The sequence below is a fragment of the Nyctereutes procyonoides genome, unplaced genomic scaffold, assembly GCF_905146905.1.
Source record: "Nyctereutes procyonoides isolate TBG_1078 unplaced genomic scaffold, NYPRO_anot_genome, whole genome shotgun sequence".
Lineage (NCBI taxonomy): Eukaryota > Metazoa > Chordata > Mammalia > Carnivora > Canidae > Nyctereutes > Nyctereutes procyonoides.
The window spans coordinates 4,965,978-4,985,323 of NW_026575121.1; the positions used below are offsets into that span (position 1 = coordinate 4,965,978).

At 42.6% G+C, this 19,346-nt stretch overlaps 1 protein-coding gene across 4 annotated transcripts in view; it reads left to right on the top strand.

Annotated features, from left to right (window-relative positions):
- LCP1 (lymphocyte cytosolic protein 1) overlaps positions 1-17,276 on the top strand; it is an 82,938-nt gene extending 65,662 nt beyond the window's left edge. For all 4 annotated transcript variants that reach the window (XM_055336035.1, XM_055336036.1, XM_055336034.1 and 1 more), the window contains 6 exons: positions 2,060-2,138; positions 2,726-2,840; positions 3,716-3,849; positions 9,868-9,991; positions 12,674-12,798; positions 15,568-17,276. In XM_055336035.1, coding sequence (XP_055192010.1) covers positions 2,060-2,138; positions 2,726-2,840; positions 3,716-3,849; positions 9,868-9,991; positions 12,674-12,798; positions 15,568-15,700 — 710 coding nt within the window. In that variant the 3' untranslated portion in view covers positions 15,701-17,276. The remainder of the gene's footprint in view (positions 1-2,059; positions 2,139-2,725; positions 2,841-3,715; positions 3,850-9,867; positions 9,992-12,673; positions 12,799-15,567) is intronic.
- Positions 17,277-19,346: the final 2,070 nt, after the last annotated feature.

Below are 19,346 nucleotides of genomic sequence, written 5' to 3' on the forward strand. Positions count from 1 at the left end.
AGCCAGGCAGGAATAATCAAATACCATTATATCACATCCATTATACATAAGCTTCATCCATTATCAGAATTAAATGTTTTAGGGAAGGAATGCATTTAATTATCAGATGAAATAAACCCTGAGTTCCAAAAACCTAATTTATGTACTTAATGGATGCAGTGTGCATGCCTCGCTGCAAGAGATTGCAGCCACTCATCATCTAAAAGTGTTCAATTTAATGCTAAGAGGGGCTTATTAGTGAGGTTTTGGTTTTTGTCTTGTTTCTTTGATTGGAATTAGGGAGGGGGGGTGGAGAGCTGAGTAAAGTTTAGACGCAGAATCCCTGGGCGTTGTATTTTGGAGATTAGGTGCCCTGAGATAGAATGAAAAGCATGTAGCTATAGTCAGGTTCTTCTTTTTTCCACCACAAATTAGTCTCAATATTGGGACAAAAAAAAATCAAGATGGAACTAATATTCAATGAATATCACCAAAGAAAGGAAATCCAGATTTAAAGTATTGATTTTTTTATCCCCCCCTGCAATGCTTTACCCGAGCTAGAAGGCAAAATCAATCCGTATTCCAACAGGGCCTCATTTGTATTGTTTGATAAATTGTGGCCAGGGGTCCAGGCATTTTGTTGACTACCAAGTATATACATCAAGCCCTCTAATCACCCACTTCCAGCTGCCTCTAGAACATCTCCATTTGGTTCCTTTGCTATCACTTGAAATTCAGCATATACAAAGCAGAATTGATCATCTCTCCTCCCTCTCTCTCCCTACCCGCCTCCCACCCATCTCCTTTAGAAACTCTCCATTTTCAGTAATCCTACCACTTTTTTTTCCTTTAGTCACCAAAACCCTGGGTCCCCTTTGATAGTTTCCTCTTCTTCACCCCTAAATCTACTGAATTAGTAAATACTAATAACTCTTCCTGCAGAATGGCTTTTAGATTGTTGTTTTTCCTGACTGCTTTCTGGACTCTTATTAAATCATACACCAACCATTTCAATAGGTCTTCGGGGCCTGTTCCTCCATTTATCAAGCATTTGAATGTGCTTGTGTGCTCGTGCCATACGCCATCCCCTCTGCTTGTTTAATTTAAATGCATATTGCCTTTCAGTAATTTTGCACACTGCTGCCAGGGGCATCACAGTACTGCCTTCATTATATCTCTGCCTTGCTCAAGAATTTATTATAGTAATAAAAAAAAGAGCCTATAATGACTGGCATTGTCTAATATATCAACCAAAATCTGGTGGTTGGCATTCAGAGGGCCCCAGTTCTGGTTCCAGACATCAGACAGCCTTATCTCCGACTATTGCACAGATGCCTGAAAAATGAATTCCTAATGGTTTTAATACAGACCTTGCCTGTCGTTCCTTTTATGTCCCTATTTATGCTGTCTCCTCTTCCACTTACTATTGCCTCAAATCCTCTCCTCTTTCCTGTCCAGATTTTACTAGCCCTATAAAGTGAAACTTAAACTCCACTCCCAAACTATTCTCTCTCCTATTTCATCTCAAATAGTGAATATGTTTATCTCCTAGTGTAGCCCTGTGGCTTGTGTGATCGTGCTTTGATGCCTGAAAGTCTTGTTTTTCCTGAAAGAATATAAGGTTTTGAGGGTCAGCTTTGAACTGCTGCTCCACACAGGAGAATAGATGCTATAGAAACACTCGCTGAATTGGAATAGAATAGAAAAAACGAGGGACACCTGGGTGGCTAAGTGGTTGAGTGCCTTTGGCTCAGGTCATGATCCCGGGGTTCCAGGATCGAGTCCCACGTCGGGCTCCCTGCAGGGAGCCTGCTTCTCCCTCTGCCTGTGTCTCCACCTCTCTCTCTCTCTCTGTCATGAATAAATAACATCTTTTTTAAAAAATAAGAAAGAATAAAAAAGAAATAAATGAACCCAGAATAGCAATCCTCATCCAAATCCATTAAGGTTTTTGAATTAAGTTTTTTCATTTTGCATTCAGTTTTTATGATAGTCTCTTTAGATAAACTTTGATCATTAAAGAAAAAAAAAAGGCACATCTTCTAGAGGCCTGAAGGATAATGGGTCTTCATTAACTTAGGTGAGACCAGAGAGGAGCGGACGTTCAGGAACTGGATGAATTCGTTGGGCGTTAACCCTCGAGTCAATCACTTGTACAGGTAAGGCCGTGTGGGGACTCATCTTTGATGCGCGACACCAAGACCTTGGAAGATCCCCAGGATTTCTTTCAAATATCTCTGCGGCGTGTGATTTCCTCCACAAATGTGTGCATCTTGATGAGGAGCGCTGAGCTGCAGGTGTTGGCTCTTTAGCTGAGGAATGCACTTCCGCACATCACCCTTGCCCTGTGCTCAGGACAAAATCAGGACCCAGCAACAAGACACATCTACTACATGTTGTAAGCCTGTGATCTGCTCCTAAGCGGGCAAAGCAACACAAAACAAAAATGTGAAGTTTAGGGTGACGTTGCTCCTATGCCATATGTTGGAGCCGTATTTCTTTTCCCGGAGGCAGCGTGCTCACACCTGGGCCCTAGGTGCTCACACCTGGGAGAGACCCGGAGTAAGTCTCTTCAATTTCTCTGAGTCACAGTGTCTTCACCTCCAAAGATGGAGCTGCTAATACCAGTTCTGTTGGGTTGTTGCAAATGTTCCTCGTGCTGACGTACAAGGAAGCGCCTGCCCGCCGTAGGCCCCTGATGAATGGCAGCTCTCTGAGAATTGTCTTGTGTTTGTTTTTTGTTCAGTGACTTAGCAGATGCCCTGGTCATCTTCCAGCTCTATGAAAAGATTAAAGTCCCTGTTGATTGGAACAGAGTAAACAAACCACCATACCCCAAACTGGGGGGCAACATGAAGAAGGTAAACAGTGACTCCCCAGACGTTCCAACAGGCAGGTGAAGTCACCAGCCTGCAAGAGCTCCCCGTGAATACTTTATTAGGAGGCCAAACTTAGATAAGTAATGTTTATCCAGGGATTAAATTATGGCACCGCAATCAGAAGCCTGAACGGTTTCATTAAAGTGAGTCCATTACTTCAGTTGATTACTTATTTATAATTCCATGTTGGATGTCTTTAAAACATTATGATGTAAAAATTCTAATTAAGATAATTAGAGCAAGCAGAGCTGCAGGGTTGCTTTTCCACCAGCAGGATCCTTATTCTAATTTTCTAAAGATTTAGAGCCTTGTACTGACGGTTGGACTTGTACAAATAGTTTGTCTAATGTCAACACAGTGGGAACACATTGTTTTGTAAAAGCAGCAATGGGTTGGCACAAATATTTCTCACCATTCCTTGTCTCTTTGGCTCTTAATGATCCAAGTGTAGCCGCGGGAATACCTGTCCCACATGTGCATGTAGGACGGAGAATCCAGATTTTCCATGACAATCTCCATGATTCCGCTGTTTTAGGAATATCATGGGCAGGTCACTGAGCAGGGCCCTCTGTAGTGCGAGAGAGCCGAGCCAGTGTTCATACTAATGAATTCATTTTGGTTTTGCACTTAGAGAACACTGTGAATTTTTTTTTTTTTTTTTTTTTGGTGGAAGTGAGGGTTCTATTTAAAAAAAAAAAAGACGGAAAATTCCTTGACTAGTTTAGAATCCTAGAATCAGGCAAGATTTAAGAGATCATTCGGTCTGACAATATTTATTTCATTTTGTTCTCTTATCTGGTATCTCTCACGATAGACATGATGGCATTTACAATGTTTTCCTTCTTGCTCATTGACAGCTGGAGAATTGTAACTACGCAGTGGAGTTGGGGAAGAATCAAGCTAAGTTTTCCCTGGTTGGCATCGGGGGACAAGATCTCAATGAAGGAAACCGCACTCTCACACTGGCCTTGATTTGGCAGCTAATGAGAAGGTAATGTAACTCAGGGAAATGACTTTTTATTGAGTATATTACTGACCTGGAAAAATACCAGCAAATTGTCAGGAATGTGATTTAAACCAGCAGGATGATATTTTAAGCTAAACTTAAAACCAGAGGAGTGTTTTGTTATTTTCCCATTATTTTTATTTCCCTTGCAGGTCTTTAAGTATTCTTTCAGGTATTGTAAAACTCTGTTATTAGATTCCTAAACATTTCAGATGGTTTTGTCCTCTTAATGAATCACCCGGTTTTCATTATGGCATTGACCCTCTTTATTCCTGGTAATATTTTCTTTGAAATCTACTTTTTCTGATGTTGGTATAGCCACTCTTGCTTTCTCTTGATTAATTTTAGCATGACATCTCTTCTTCCAACCTTTTATTTTTATATTTTTGTAAATAACAATTATCTTTTAAAGAGGATTTCCAAACAAGGGGAAAATGTGCTATACTTACCCGTTTGCCATTTCTGGCACTTACCTTTCCATGGTGTAGTTACAGATTTCCATGTATATCAGATCTGAAATATTTCAAATTGTGTAGATCTGTTGGTGAGGAAGCATTTCAGCTTCTAGATGTCTACAAAGTCTATTTCATTTTCATTTTTGAAAGATATTTTCTCTAACTGTAGACTTCTAGATTGATAGTTTTTTTTTTTCTTTCAGTTCTTTAAAGATAGTGTTCCTTGCCTTCTGGCTTACATTGTTTCCAATGATACATCTGTTGTCATTCTTATCTTTGTTCTATGGTATAGTATGTCTGTTGTTCTCTGGCTTACTTTTAGATTTTTCTCTTTATCACTAGTTTTAAGCAAGTGGATTATAATGGGCCTTGGTGTTTCTCATGATTGAGGTTTGTTGAACTTCTTGAGTCTGAGGGTTTGTAGTATTCATCAAATGTGGAAAACTTTTGGTCTTTATTTCCCCAGAAATATTTCCTGTACTCCCCTCCCCCATTTGTTTTGGGGGGACTCCAGGTTCACACATATTTGGTCATCTGAGGTTGTCCCAAGGTTCACTGACACTCTATTCAATTTCCCCCCTCTGTTTTATTTTTCCTCCTTCTGTTTCATTTGGGATCTATTGATTTGTCTTCAAATCCACTAATCTCTTTTGTAATATCTAATCTTGCATTAATCCCATCCAGTGTGTATATTTTTTATCTCAGACACAGTTTTCATGCATAAAAATTTGAGCCAAATCTCTTCAGTATTTCCTGTGTCTCTTTCCTCTACCTTCTTGAACATACAGAACATAATTATAGTCCTGTTATTTCTGGGTCTGTTTCCATTAATTGATTTTTATCCTCATTATGGGTCATATTTTACTGTTTCTTTTGAATGCCTACTAATTTTTTATTGTATGTGAGGCATTGTGGAATTCTATCTTCCTGTGTGCTGATATTTCTGTATTCCTTTAAATATTCTTGAATTTTGTCCTGGGATGCAGTTAAGTAACTTAAGCATGGTCTGATCCTTTTGAGACTTACTTAAAACTTTAATTAGTCTTGAGCTAATTTTGTCTCTCCATACTGAGATAATCTCCTCTGAGTATGTCACAATCTCTGATGCTTTGCTCACACATATGCATTGAGTAAACCTCAGCTAAAGACTTGGGGCAAACCCTCTGAGGATGTCTGGAGCTTTCTTTCTAGATGATGCTTTCCTTTCCAGGCAGCTCTCTCCTCTCTAGTGTTCTGCTCCACAAATTTCAGATACCTTCGATTCCTTGAGTTCTCAATCCTGTCCTCTCAACTCAGGGGGACTGCTATGCTCTGGGTTCTCTCTCTCTCTCTCTCTCTGCACTGCAGCCTGGAAACTCTTCATGCAATAAGCTGGAACAATCTTAGGGCCCACCAGGTTTGCTTTCCTTCTTTCAGGGACCACTGTTTTACACTTACTGTTGTCCAGTGTCTGAGCAACATTGTTTCATATGCTTTTCATTGTGTTTGGGTGTTTAAGGCAGAAAAGCAAGGCTGGTCCATTACCACACCACAGCTAGAAGCAGAATTTCCTGCTAGTTTTTCACGAGACAATTTTCGATAGCTTTTAGAATTAAATGTACACTTGATCAATGTGGAAGCCATGTGGCAATGCCGTTTGAACAAGGTAGAATGTAATATATAAATAGAAAATAAATTATAAGAAAAGTAAATGAGGGCACCTGGGTGGCTTAGTGGTTGAGCGTCTGCCTTTGGCTCAGGTCATGATCCTGGGGTCCTGGGATCAAGTCCCACATTGGGCTCCCCGCAAAGAGCCTGCTTCTCCTTTTGCCTGTGTCTCTGCCTCTCTCATCAGTAAGTAAATAAAATCTTTAAAAAAAAGAAAAGTAAATGATTTTTGGTACAAAAGCACGAGCTTGGGAAAAATTTAACATAGCAAATCTTTAAGTATAAAACAGTTTACTTTTAAATGCTTCACTCTTTCCCTCTATACTGGTGGCCTTGACCAGGTAGAAATATTACATCCCTTAATTAGAATCTATGATACTGTGATTTAATTCATTTTCTACCTGGAAGGAAGTTCCAGAAACCACATGTCACATTACATGATGTCTCACAAGTGAATGGCAAAGGCAAGGTGTGTAGTGTCTCTAGGACTTCAGAGAAGTTTCATTCCCAAGCCACTGTCTCTGGATCCTGACATTCATAATGGTCCTCAAAGGAAGTATGTCAGTGTTTCCAGGTGATGTGGTTCAGTCAGAAGTGATCATAATGGAGTTCACTACCTGATTCACACTTGCTTCCCCAAGTATAGCGCTCTACTACCCATCTCTGAACTGGGCTCTCCTTGAAGTTTAAAGGCAGGTGTCACAAGGCTCTTCTGGCACAGAAAACTCCAGAGCTAAAGAAACTTCAGCCCCATCTTCTATCTTGCTGCATCCATCTAGAATGTCACTGACAGTCCCTAAGGGCTGCCCTACCAGTATATTTTCAGAAACATGTATGACCTATTCTCTATTGTCTTTCACGTGTGTTTTAGTCCTTAATAGATGACATGAGCTACTGATTGCTTTAACAAACAAAATAAATCTTTTTAGTTGCCATGGTTAAGTTGACTTTTGGGTTTGAATATAAAATAATCTTTGGCATTTTCTGTTTTAATGATAAAAAAAGAAAAACAGCCAACTCTATGCCATTTTGAATTTCATAATATCTGAAAATCACCTTGTAATATCATCTTCGTTCTGTATAGGTTATAGAAATGTGGCCTGATGTTGTACTTTATGGCTTGTATATATACAATAAGGTCTACACTGTAGCTGCGTCCCTACCTGGCTAATAGGTCCCATTTCTTACCAGTGCTTACCCAAGAATGGTGCATATGAAAAAGTGGGCAGAGAAATACATTACTGTTGAAGGCGATGGAATGACTAATAATTGTGTAAATGCCACCAGAAGGGACTTTTTTTTTTCTCTGTGGGCCACACATTAACAGATCTATTAAATTTAGAGTTAGTTCTAGCTGGAATTATTTCATCAGATGTGCTAATTTGGTCATTTATCTGGACAATAAATGGCATGTCATTTTCCCCCCTAAGAACAAATGAGAGATGTGTGCTGAAACCTCCCTTTCCCCTTCAGTAGCCTGGAAATCGCTCTCAGATTAGAAAGCTGGCAAATAGTGTGTGTATAAATTTGGAGACAATAGCTAGAAACAAGTAAGCTACAGGCAGACAGCAATGTCAAGCTCCGGCAGATGAACAAAGAGGCAGGCAAATGAGGATCACCCCAAATCAAACAGGCTGTGGATGGTGAATTTGGGATAGGTCCCTGCAAAACAGAACAGCGAGGTTTGTCCCTCCGGGCCACATGTTAAATAAATCAAACAAGCATTGGAAAGCAGGAAAGCAAGCAAGTAATAATCGCAGCCCCTCCAGCGCTGCACGTGCAGACCTCATCAATCCTCTTTTGTTGAATCAGGCACTGGCTGAAGCTGGGGCTTATGACACCCTTGCACTGTGACAGACGGTTTTTCAGCGCAGCAGTTTGCAGACACCCAGTGATACTGGGATCCTGTGTGGGGTTCCAGTTGCCCCAAAACATAGTTGATGGGACAGAGTGATTGTCTCACAAGGAAAATCCTAGGTAGACATGGGCCAAATTGATTTTTGTTTAAAATTTTGAATCTATAGTGCGTGCTGAGTGGACTGTCCAGAGTTGTAACTCCAACCTAATTCCATCCTTTCTTCCCTTTGTGTTTCCTGTCGTACTTACAGGCGGGTATAGGATTCCCTGCCATACCTCCCTTGAGGTTGGGGAGAGCGATTTTGTACTCACCAGAACTTTGGGCCAGCGTGAGGGCCCTGCTGAAACCCCTGAGTGCAGTCAGCTGCCTCCATGATTTACTGTATGTCTCTAAGTTTCTGTGTTCCTTGGTGGCTTTTTGTGTTTGCCCAGATAGACTTTTGTGTAGATGTGACCCTGTGTGTCCCAGTTTCTTCCCTAGCTTCTATCCACTGGAGAGTGTTTTCAGGGAGGAAGAATTTCCACTGCCTTTCAGGGTCCTGTAGCCAGCATAAGAATCAAACTCTCATGAGACAGATTAATAGGAGAAAATGAGATTTAATTTTGTATGAACAAGAATCCACACAGACATGGAAATTCCAAAGATGGTCAGGCAAAATGAAGTTGTACATCGTTCTGAACTAAGGAGACGGGGTAAGGGTCTGGGACTTCGAAGGAAAGGAATGTGATTCACAAAAGGTGGAAGAGTAAATGTTTGGTAAACCAATGTTTGGTGGGCCACTCATGGGCCGTAGGACTTTGGGACATAGAGGACTTTGATCACACAGGCCTTGCTAGGTTCCTCTCTGTCTACCATACCTGGTTCATGGTAAAATGCAATTATCTAAGTTGATAACTCTCTTTCTGGAGCAGGTCCTCGATTAAATCCTTTTCGGCAGGACTGGAGGGAGGTAAAGAGCTTTTCCTGGATCTGCTGGGTTTTGATTGCTTTTAGCTCAAAATAGTCTTTTTGCCCTTGGCCCCGACCCTGTCAACAAAGCAGTATGGGCCTCCTGACAAAGGGAAGTGAGAATTCTCCCCCCTGAGGTGAATGGAGCCTCTAGGAGATGGGACTCCACTTGTCCCAGGAGGCTGTATATGGACATGAGAGGTGAAGCATGTCCTAACCTGTCTTTTCTTACCAGGGTCACCAGAAATGCTTAATTGTCACAGTAAATGCCCATAACTCAACCCCCATGCTTGCTAGCAAGAAACAAGAAACCAGTCATGCCACGAAACCTCATCTTTATGAATTGATCAAAACTAGGGCTGTTTTCCAGGATAGGATTATTTTGAAAAACTACCTGAGACTTATCCCACTTGTACCCATTAATTCCGTAGTGTTTGGTCCCATCGCTGGGCCCAGCTAAGCATTTCTCATCTTGACTTTCTCCTTGCTTTCCCTGCAAGAAAGTCATTCTATTTATGCACCTAGCACACTAGCTTGAAGCATCTTTCTAATCTTTTCCCTCCAAAACCCAATTCTCATGAACAGTAGGCATCGAAGGTGATTCTTAACGCTCAGGCTAGAGATTAACTTGGTCTGTGTGTTCCTAATATTTCTACTTTCATGATATGCAAAGGAAACTCTTTTATATTTTTTCATTTATTATGTTGGCCCCTGGGATTTTTCTAGCATTGAATGGTGCCTCCATTTTTATGGTTCCTTTAAGAAAAGCATCACTGGTTTGAATCCTTTGCTGTGCTTTCCTTTCCCTCTCTGTCTTCTGCTTTCCCTTCCTACCCAGAGCAATGACAGTGCTTATTTGCTCTGTATCTCGTGATAATAACCACAACACTACATTTCAAATTGTTCTAAAAGGAAATAATGTTGTTGTTATCTTACTTTATTCCCGCCCCCCCCCCCCGCCCCCAAGTGTAATGGTGTCCAGGCTATCTTCTGTGGCATACCTAGGAAGAAAAGAACATTTCTAGCCTGGCTACTTTCTGTGTTTTTGAATTCCTTAGCAATTTTTCTCCAGAAATCATTCTTGATTTTGTTCAGGTACACGCTGAATATTCTTGAAGAAATTGGAGGAGGACAGAAGGTCAATGATGACATTATTGTCAACTGGGTGAATGAAACATTGAAGGAAGCGGAGAAAAGTTCATCCATCTCTAGTTTCAAGGTAAAAGTCGGAGTCTACTGCTCATGGCCACCTGAGCTCTATGCTTATCTTTATTGTTTTCACTCTATTTTAAAGTGACCTTCAGTGTGAGGTATCTGAGCCCCCCCCCCCATTTTTGATTTTGCTTGAATGACCCATTATTGTTTTGGTGTTCACAGGCTATTTCATTGACAAATTTCCTGTCACTTGCTCCTGTAATAATTAATTTAAAAAACCCATCATTTTTAACACATGATTTTAGGCGTTTTTCAAAGTAACATAAAATACAATAATATTTTTTAAATACACACAGTTTCATGATCCAGATTATTATCATAATGGTGGTGGAATGTAAAAGGCTATAAAAGATCTCCCATGTGGTATTTTTTTCAGGGAAAAACAGTTGTGTACTTGTATCCAAATCCCATTTTTATTAAAACCAGCATTATATTTTATTCAATTTCCTAACTCATGTTTCCTAACTCATTAGCTGGATCCTTCCTCTAGGGACTTTCACACTTGATTCATGTCATAACATCTGTGCCATCTTAAATTTTTTTTTTTTGTTTGAAGGTCAGGAATTAGGGGGAGGGACCCCATCAGAGTTTGTATGATCATGACTGGTGAGGCTTTGTCATGATTCTGTCTTCTTCAAAATCAAGAAAAAAAATTAAAATTTCACCCCACCAAAGAGAGCAGATGGTATTTCTGAGTTGTGCTGTGCTAGGAATGTCCACTCCCTGTGACCTCATCACAGATCATGTCCACCACTCTCTCTCCTCCAGCTTACCCTCAGTCTGGAGAGCTGAGCAGAAAGATAGGAGCAGAGGCGTGAGCAAGTTCTTCCCCCCACCCCCCCAAAAAAGAGCTGGAAGGGCAGGTTCCTGTCATAGCTACTGGACTCTGCTGCTATAGTAAGGAAGCAGCTGTAGAAAATATATCAAATGAATGGGCACAGCTGTGTTCCAATAAAACTTTATTTATAAAAGCAGACAACAGGCTAAATCTGGGAGCATTCTCAACATGAAACATGCCCTGAGCGCTAAGGGGCTCCTTGTGTGTAAGCCCCATGTCATCCCACAGACATTGTAAAGGCAGCTCTACTGTTTACCTCATTTTTAGGTAAGGACACTGGAGCTCAAGTAATGGAGGTTACAGCTAGTAATGGCAGGAGATGATCCATCAGTGAGCGGAAAGCACCTTTACCTGCGGGGTGAGATCACAGAGCAGTGTGTATCCATAGGTCACTTCACCATTACTATGCAGCAGCTATCGGGGTGATAGCCCAGGGCGGGCAATGTCTCTGTAAAATAGCTGCCACCGCAGCCCATTAGGTCACCCCGTGGCTTCTGGGGTGTTCTCATGGGGACTCACTCTTGAGAATGTTTGACAGCTCTTTTACTCCTTGGGTCGCTCTGGGCTGATTTTCTCCTGTCTCCTCACAGTCATTGTAGAGTTGATCAAGGAAGAAAAAAAAAAAGCACCAAAGGAAAATGTCAAATTAGCCCCATGTTACTTTTAAGTGAAACCCTAAAAAAAAAAAAAATGAACACAATTCATTCTTGATTAACTGTTTTGGAAATAGTCCTGGTCCCCTCTTCAGCTCTGAACGTTGCCAGTTGCCAGCCGTCTCTGCCTGTCTGCAGGCAGGACTGTGGGCAGAAAGTAGGAGAGAAGGCCAGACTCCGATCCCTCCACTTTGTTTCCCCCGTGGCTCTTCAAAAGGTTCTATGGAGACAGAAGCTCAGGCTAATGTTGGAAATTAGATTACAACTGCATAAGGATTTTATTCCTGTAATAGTTCTCACATTATCAAGGAGTAAATAAAAATGGACCCATTATATTTTCTAAAAATATTATTCTCCTTAGCCAGAGGACCAATGCTAGAGACCTAGCACCTTGCAGGGGACCAATGCTAGAGACCTCGTTTGTTTCTTGATAAGAATTCATTCTGATTTAGACCTTCAAGGTGTGTTTGGATTTGCCTGGGCCCGGATGCTGATGTGCAGTTGCCTCTCCACGTGTGCACTCACAGTCCCCAGGGGAGGGGAGAGCAGATGGGAGCATTCACAGCTCTAGGTGTGAGCATGAAGATGTTTACCATGCCAAAGAAAGAGCCCAGAATTTTAAGACGGGGTACCTAGGTTCAAATACCAGCTCCACCAGTTATCAGTAAGTCATTTAACCTCAGAAACTCCCTTGACTCCCTGTCAATTAAGATGAGATAGATGCCTACACCTGAGGCTTGTGGCGACAAGAAGTTCTGGGCAAACCGTGAGGCAGCAACAAGTACCAGTTACGGTCATTGACTTAATCACACATCTGCTATAACTCACAGACTCTGTTCTTTCCTTCGAGTCTCCAAGGAGCATATGCTGAAGCTCCTGCCCAGATGAGCCCTCACCACAAACCCTGCCAGTCAGCTCTGGGATGTTGTACAAACTTCCTTCCATTCCCAGTGTGAGAATGACTCCTTGACTGTTGGGAGACAATGGGTTTCCTCCACTTGCTGAGCCAACAGGAGGCTGGTGGCTCCCTATCAAAACCACGGTTGACTTAAGACACCATGTGGAACACTGTGGCATTTCCCAGACCAGGTTGTGATCTTTTGTATTTAAGAGAAGAGAGCCATCCACCTCCCTTGAGCTGAACAGGAGTAATTTGGGGTCCTAATGATGAAACCATCCCTTTCTCTCTATGCAGGACCCGAAGATTAGCACCAGCCTGCCTGTGCTGGATCTCATTGATGCCATTCAACCGGGTTCCATCAACTATGACCTTCTGAAGACAGAAAACCTGAATGATGAAGAAAAACTCAACAATGCCAAGTATGTAAATACATCTGAGTCCAGGGAGGGGAGGGCCCAGCTGGCAATGGGAAAGCTGTAAAGTCTATTGCTTGTGCCTTTTGCACAGTTGATGCACCATTTGCTTTTTCTTCTCATTACTTGCTGTGTCCCATCACCATTATTTTAGATGTTGTACAATAGCCGTTTAAGACTCCTAGTGTAAGAATGGAAGCAAGACAAAGACACAAGAATATTCTTCCAATCGATAAGCAAGCCTATAGTTTCATAAAACCAATTTCCCAGTTGCAATCTATGAGAGACTTCCTAAGTAAAGGAATACATGCCAGGCCCAAATATAAACACCCCATTTATGACTATCCATGGATATGAATGGGCAGGACTGGGGTTCAAGACCAAAGTCTTTACCAGCTTGGGAGCAACTGCTTGAGGGCAGCTCCACCATGTAGAGTGGGGGGCAGCAGACTACAGTCGATAAGCCACACTTGGAGCATTGTCTGCTTTTATAAATAGAGTTTTATTAGAATAGCCATGCATATTCATTTATATATTTTCTGCAGCTGGTTCCCTGCTACAGGTCAGAGTTGAGTCATTGTAACAAAGCCCCCAAAGCCTAAAATATTTACCACTTGGTGTTTTGTGGAGAGTTTCCTGACCTATACTCTGGAGTAGTGCTTTTCTCCGAGCAGGTTGCATTATTTCCTAGAGTTGTCATAGCCAAATACCACAAACAGGGCAGCTTAAAACAACAGCAATGTATTCTCTCCCAGTTGTGGAGGTATAAGCACAAGATCGAGATGTTGACAGGGTTGGTCTTTCTGAGGCTGGGGGTGGGGGAGAATCTGTCCCTTGTCCCTCTCCTGGCTTCTGGTGGTGGCCAGCAGTCCTTGGCTTATAAATACATCACTCCAGTTTCTGCCTCCATCTTCACATGACCTCGCCTATGTGTCTGTGACTCTACATGGCTGTCTCCCTTCTGGTGTGTGTGTGTGTGTGTGTGTGTGTGTGTGTGTCTGTGTCTCTCCTGTTAAGTGCACTAGTCATGTTGGCTGAGGGCCCCACCCTACTCCAGCATGTCCTTGGCTTAACTGATTACACCTGAACAACTTTCTTTCCAAAGAAGACCATACTCTGACTTAGTAGGGGATAGGGTGTCCATTTATCTTTGAGGGTGGGGATCACAATTCAATCCCTCACAAAGTTCTGGAATTAAGAAGTTGAATAGTGCCCAGAAGCCCTGTGTGTGTGTGTGTGTGTGTGTGTGTGTGTGTGTGTGTGTAACCTCAACAGTATTCTTTTTTCTGTTCCCAGTTTGGGAAAGTGGGGGTGGGGGGGCTGAGTTCCAGGTATGCTGGAATTATAAATGGTAATTACAATAGATGCATGGGATAGACGGGGGATCTGTGATGCAATGGAAGAGACAGGGAGGGAAACAAAGCTCTACAGAGCGAATAAAATCTAAGATGAGATGGACTGAAAAGACTAAGAAAGAGGTAGAGGTAGACAGGTGAAGGAGGCAGAAAGAATACCTCCAGGTAGACGGAAGAATGCATATGAAGACCTAGAATTTTAAATAAAGACCAAAAGAGCCCCCCCCCCAAGAAACCTTGCCTCTAATTCCTCAAGAAGAATGTGATTAGGTTTAAGGAACTTAGTTTCTTGAGTTAATTTGCAGAGTCCAAGGTCTTATAATTACTAAGTGATTCAGCTACGGTTCAGAATCTGACTTCAGAGCCCAGCCTCCCAAGCACTAGTCTCTAAGGGCATGGTATGAAATTGCTTAGAAAAAAAATGAGTAGAAGGAATTATACCAAATGCTAAAAATGCTTATGTCATGGTGGCAAGATTTGCATGATTTTTTTGAAGCTCTTTTTTCTAATTCGTCAACAACTTCCCTTTGTATTTTATAACAGAGAAAGTACATTTTTATTTCATTAATAATTGCTAGAGAAGAGGTGATTGAGAAGTGGGCCAGGAGAAAGAACGGGGACTACGCTTGCCTGGTGCTCTTCATATGACCAACAGAGGAGGAATAAAGTTAGTTAACAGAGCAGAGGGCGTAATGGGGCCTTGGGTAGAACGGAGAATCTCTGGAGCAGTCGTTGTAAGAGGTTACCAGATAATAAATGAAGTGAATAAAAGAACTGCCAGGTCGTCTTGGGGGCTCGTTTGGAAACAGATTACCACTCATAAAAATTACCTTTACATAATTAAAAATACAGCAAAATGTTCCAATGGAGCTATGATAACCTTATGTGAAAAATGTGTCCTCTAAAACTCTAGCTCTTTGGGTATTTTAGTGACATAAATACATACATGCCTGTGCGGGCAAGGATTGGAATGGAATGAAGAGTAAAACCGGTGTGCAAGGTAGAAGCATGACACACGCATCCTCCTCCTTTTCGTCCTTGCTGTAGTTGACATGGAGTCTGCAGACTTTTCCCAGCGCACATTCTTGTTCAGTTCCAGGACTTTCTCTGCTGCTCTAAAGCCCAAGAGAAGACTCATGGCGAAGGCATCAAACGTAGCAAGAGCTAGAGGGGTTCTTTAAGGGCAAGTAATAAATGTGGTGCTTGTCATGAGTCTAGGCAGCACGTCCAGTAGTCAGGAGCTCTGTTGAGCTGAGATTGGCCCACAGGAGTGAGGGGATGCCATGATTCCCCCCAGCTGTCCCAGGAGTGAGAGCTGCATGGTATGTGGTATGTAGAACCACGTGACTATGCTCCTGAGGGGTCCCCTTCATACTCTGTTGCTCAGGCTCTTCTCATTCTTCCTCTTCTCTCCCTCTAGATATGCCATCTCTATGGCCCGCAAAATTGGGGCCAGAGTATATGCCCTTCCAGAAGACTTGGTCGAAGTGAATCCCAAAATGGTCATGACCGTGTTTGCTTGCCTCATGGGGAAAGGAATGAAGAGGGTGTAAGTCCCAGTGGGGAGGCGACGCGCACACTCCTGACTGCTCAGCATGGGATGCCCACGGGAAGCACGGAGACCACTCAAGCCATTCCAGTTTTCAACTCCGTGACATTATACAGGATTCCAAAAAGTGTATGTTTGTCCAGCCAGGTAGCTACTCCTGTATGAATGCAAAAAAAAAAAAAAGCTTCATTCTTTGCAAAAACATAAAAACAAAACAAAAAAACCCACAACCCAGTCTCTCACAAATATTTTTATTATTGAATTTATTGCTTCTTTGAAAACCTAGAGGGGGAAAAAAAAACACCCTTACCTTCCAGGCACCCTTCCTGCTTTGCTATTAGTCAAGTATAGATGCTGCAGTGTTATTAATTTTAACAATATTTCAGCCTGGCTTAATTTGGCTGCCTTTTTGGTTCAAGGTGAGACCCCGGAGGGGGCGGGGGTTGGGAATCATCAAGCCAGTCCCAAAGCCTGTTTCTGGAGTCCGGCATTTGATCTGTTACAAGCCTCTCCCACTCTCCTGTGGCTTTGCTTTATACTCTCTCAGAACAATGCCTTCTCTGTGGCCCACTTTTGCTGCCCATCCTTAGGTCTGGGTCATTTGGCGCCTCTGATGGGTCAGGCTGTTGGGGTCCCGAGAGTCCCTGGTGACTCGCAAAAGTAAGACCTCATCAGAGCCTTTCCTCAGAACGAGAGTCCCAAATGGCCTAAGTTTTGTCAGCACACAGGAAGCTTCTGTTCTTTTAGGATTTGTGCCCAGATCAGGTCTACCATCTTGAATACTGTGCCTTCAGGGAGATTCTTAACCTCCAGGCAGGTTACCCCCAAGGAGGGTGTAATTGAGCCTTGTTCCACGAGGGGACAGTGTGGAGCCACAACAAAGCGGCTCTCCTCCAGGCTGTTGCCCCTCGGTGCCTTAGGCCTGCTCCTCAGACCTCTCTACTGTGGTGTGGCTAACTGGTGACTGGAAGCAATTTGGCTCCGCTTCTCACTTGTTCTTAGATCTTAGTGCCCCTGACTGCTGCAAGGCCATATATCAATGTTTACTTTTTTGGGTAGTATAGAAGCTTTTTGCCACCCCCAAGCTTGAGGGAGCAACAGGTGCCAATGAGCAGCGCCCCCACCTCACCCCCTGCCCCCCAACAACACACACCCACACAGAGTCATATACACAAGACATTTAAAGGATTCTGAAACAAAACCAGAGGAGCAGTGTGAGTTCGAGGAGCCCTAACAGAGTATATACAATTTTCATGAAAACCTGCCGGAGGCTAAGAAGCAGCAGAGCATTGTGAACCAACACTAGACTCTCGTAGCCATCTTTCAAAGGAATTGCAATGCTTCACCCTGGATCTGTTCCTCGGCAGCAGGTTCGAGAAGCCAAAATGTGGCCTCTTCTAGCGCATAATCAGTATTTCTGCTGCATCTGAATACAAAGTGGTTGGCTTTGTCTCGGACCGAACTTAATGTAGCCTCACATGATTCTCCCCCACCTGGCTCTGGGAAGACTGCTCCTGGCTTAATAGAAAATGAAGATAAAATAATGCTCCAGATGTCTCCAAATAAAAATGTTCCATTTATGTCATGTCTTTGGATGTTTCCTTTGGCAAGTGTCATTAGAACTCGGCGTAACTTATCGGTGACTCCCTCCAGCTAACACACACCGAGTGCCTAACATGTGGCAGGCATGGTGCAAGGCTTTAGAAATAGGCCTGGCGTTGTGCCTGGTTGACCTGGAAAGATGGAGGTTCAGGAAACTGGCAGGTGTGATAAGTGATAAACAAGGGTGAGGTGAGCTTGTGACAGAGGAAACGGTCTAAGGAAAAATATTTTGGCTGCAAAACAGAAAAGTAAGCTGGAGTTAGACACGTTGAGCCCAGTTGTGAACCAAGACCAGATGTGGGGATTGGTTCAGGATGGCTTCCGGGGAGATGGAAAGAGGCATCTTTCTTGGCTGGCAGGGTCTGATGTGGGCTCCCTGACCTGGCCATCCTCCCTTTGAGGGAGGAGCACAGAGAGAGAGTGCTGGATAATTTCTCCCCCGCAGGGTCCTCTCAGGTAGGCCTCTGTGGTCGATGAGAAGCATCTCTTTGGCGTGGTTACCTCCTGACCACACAGCTGCTAGGAAGCCGAGTGTGTGAGCTTCAACAGCAGCAAGTCCCAGCTTTGCCAGCAGCTTCCTTCTGGAAGTGGCTCTTTTGTAGCCTGAATGTTCCTGTAGCTCTTCCAAGGAAAGAAAAGATTAGATTGTGGGATGCCGCAATCTAATCATGGTAATTTTTCTAAATTTAAAAGTTTGTTACAATAAATAAATAAATACTTGCTACATTAAAATGTCAACCCAGATACGGCATCAGAAATCAAAATTGCACCAAGGTGTCTACCGTCGAGAGGCCACCCTCCCACCTCTGTGTCTGGAAGTGTGCTTTGAAGCCAGCTCCGATCACCTCACTGGAGCCAGTCTTGTGACCCTATCACTAAATTATTGTTAACTTGAAATTGGCAGCGATGGAGGTGTCTACACCATAGCTACGATCAAACTCTACAAATAGGCTTTTGTTTTTGTTTTTGTTTTTTTCTTATCCCCAGAGAGCTGGTTCATCAACCCACCATTCACCCCGCCCCATCTCCCAGTTCCCCTCCTGGTCAGCAGTCACTGTTACTAATTCCTTTTGTATCCTTCTAGAAATATGTCATTCATATAATACTCACATGCAGACCTTTTTATTATAAATATTAGCATACCATAGCCATCATTCTGCATCCTGCCTTTTTCACTTAATACCATATCTTGGTGATTGTTCCATGCTGGGATATACAGATCGGCCTCCATCCTTTCAGTGGGTATAGGATCTTATTATATAGGTATCCCAAACTGCATTCAGCCAAGGGCTTATAGATATTTAGGCTGTTTAACTGTTTGCCTCAATAAATAAGGTCACAGTGAATAAATATCTGCTTCTTGTGCACAGAATGTTCATTTTAATTGGACGGGTATTCAGTTTCTCCTCTATCAAAGGTATTGACTTGGATGTTAAACATAGATCCTCCCTCCCAAATCATTCTTTCAAATTATTTGATGAAACGGATCCTGGACCCAATCCTCCCTTCTCCATTTTATGCCTACAGAAGCATATTGATCCAGCAAAGAGATAATGTACACACACACAGATAATAATAATAAAAATCAGAATGTGATAAATGCTATAACAAATTCATAAATAAAGTATGGGAGCTCAGGAGAAAACTAATTCTGAATGAAGGGTTACCAAAGTTGGCAGAAAAGCTGAGCTCTGATGAATGGGAAGGCAGGAACCATGCTTTACACATACTGAAATCCCGTACAATGCCAACTGCTTTTCTAGATTTTTAATAAGTGCTCAGTAACGTTTTAAAAATTGATTTGTGTTACATATAAATGTTTCCCGATCATGAGAGATGCCAACTGGAAAGAGGTGAGGAACCGTGGTGAGGCAAACTTACCTACTGAGATTTTAGGATGGAAGGGATCCCTGTGTGTCTGGGAATTATGACATTCGAGTCTGTCTGATGCAATGTGTTGGACTAGATGAGCTTTTAAAGTCTCAGCCAACTGAGCAATTTTATCCACCTACGCGCGCGCGCACACACACACACACACACACACAGTC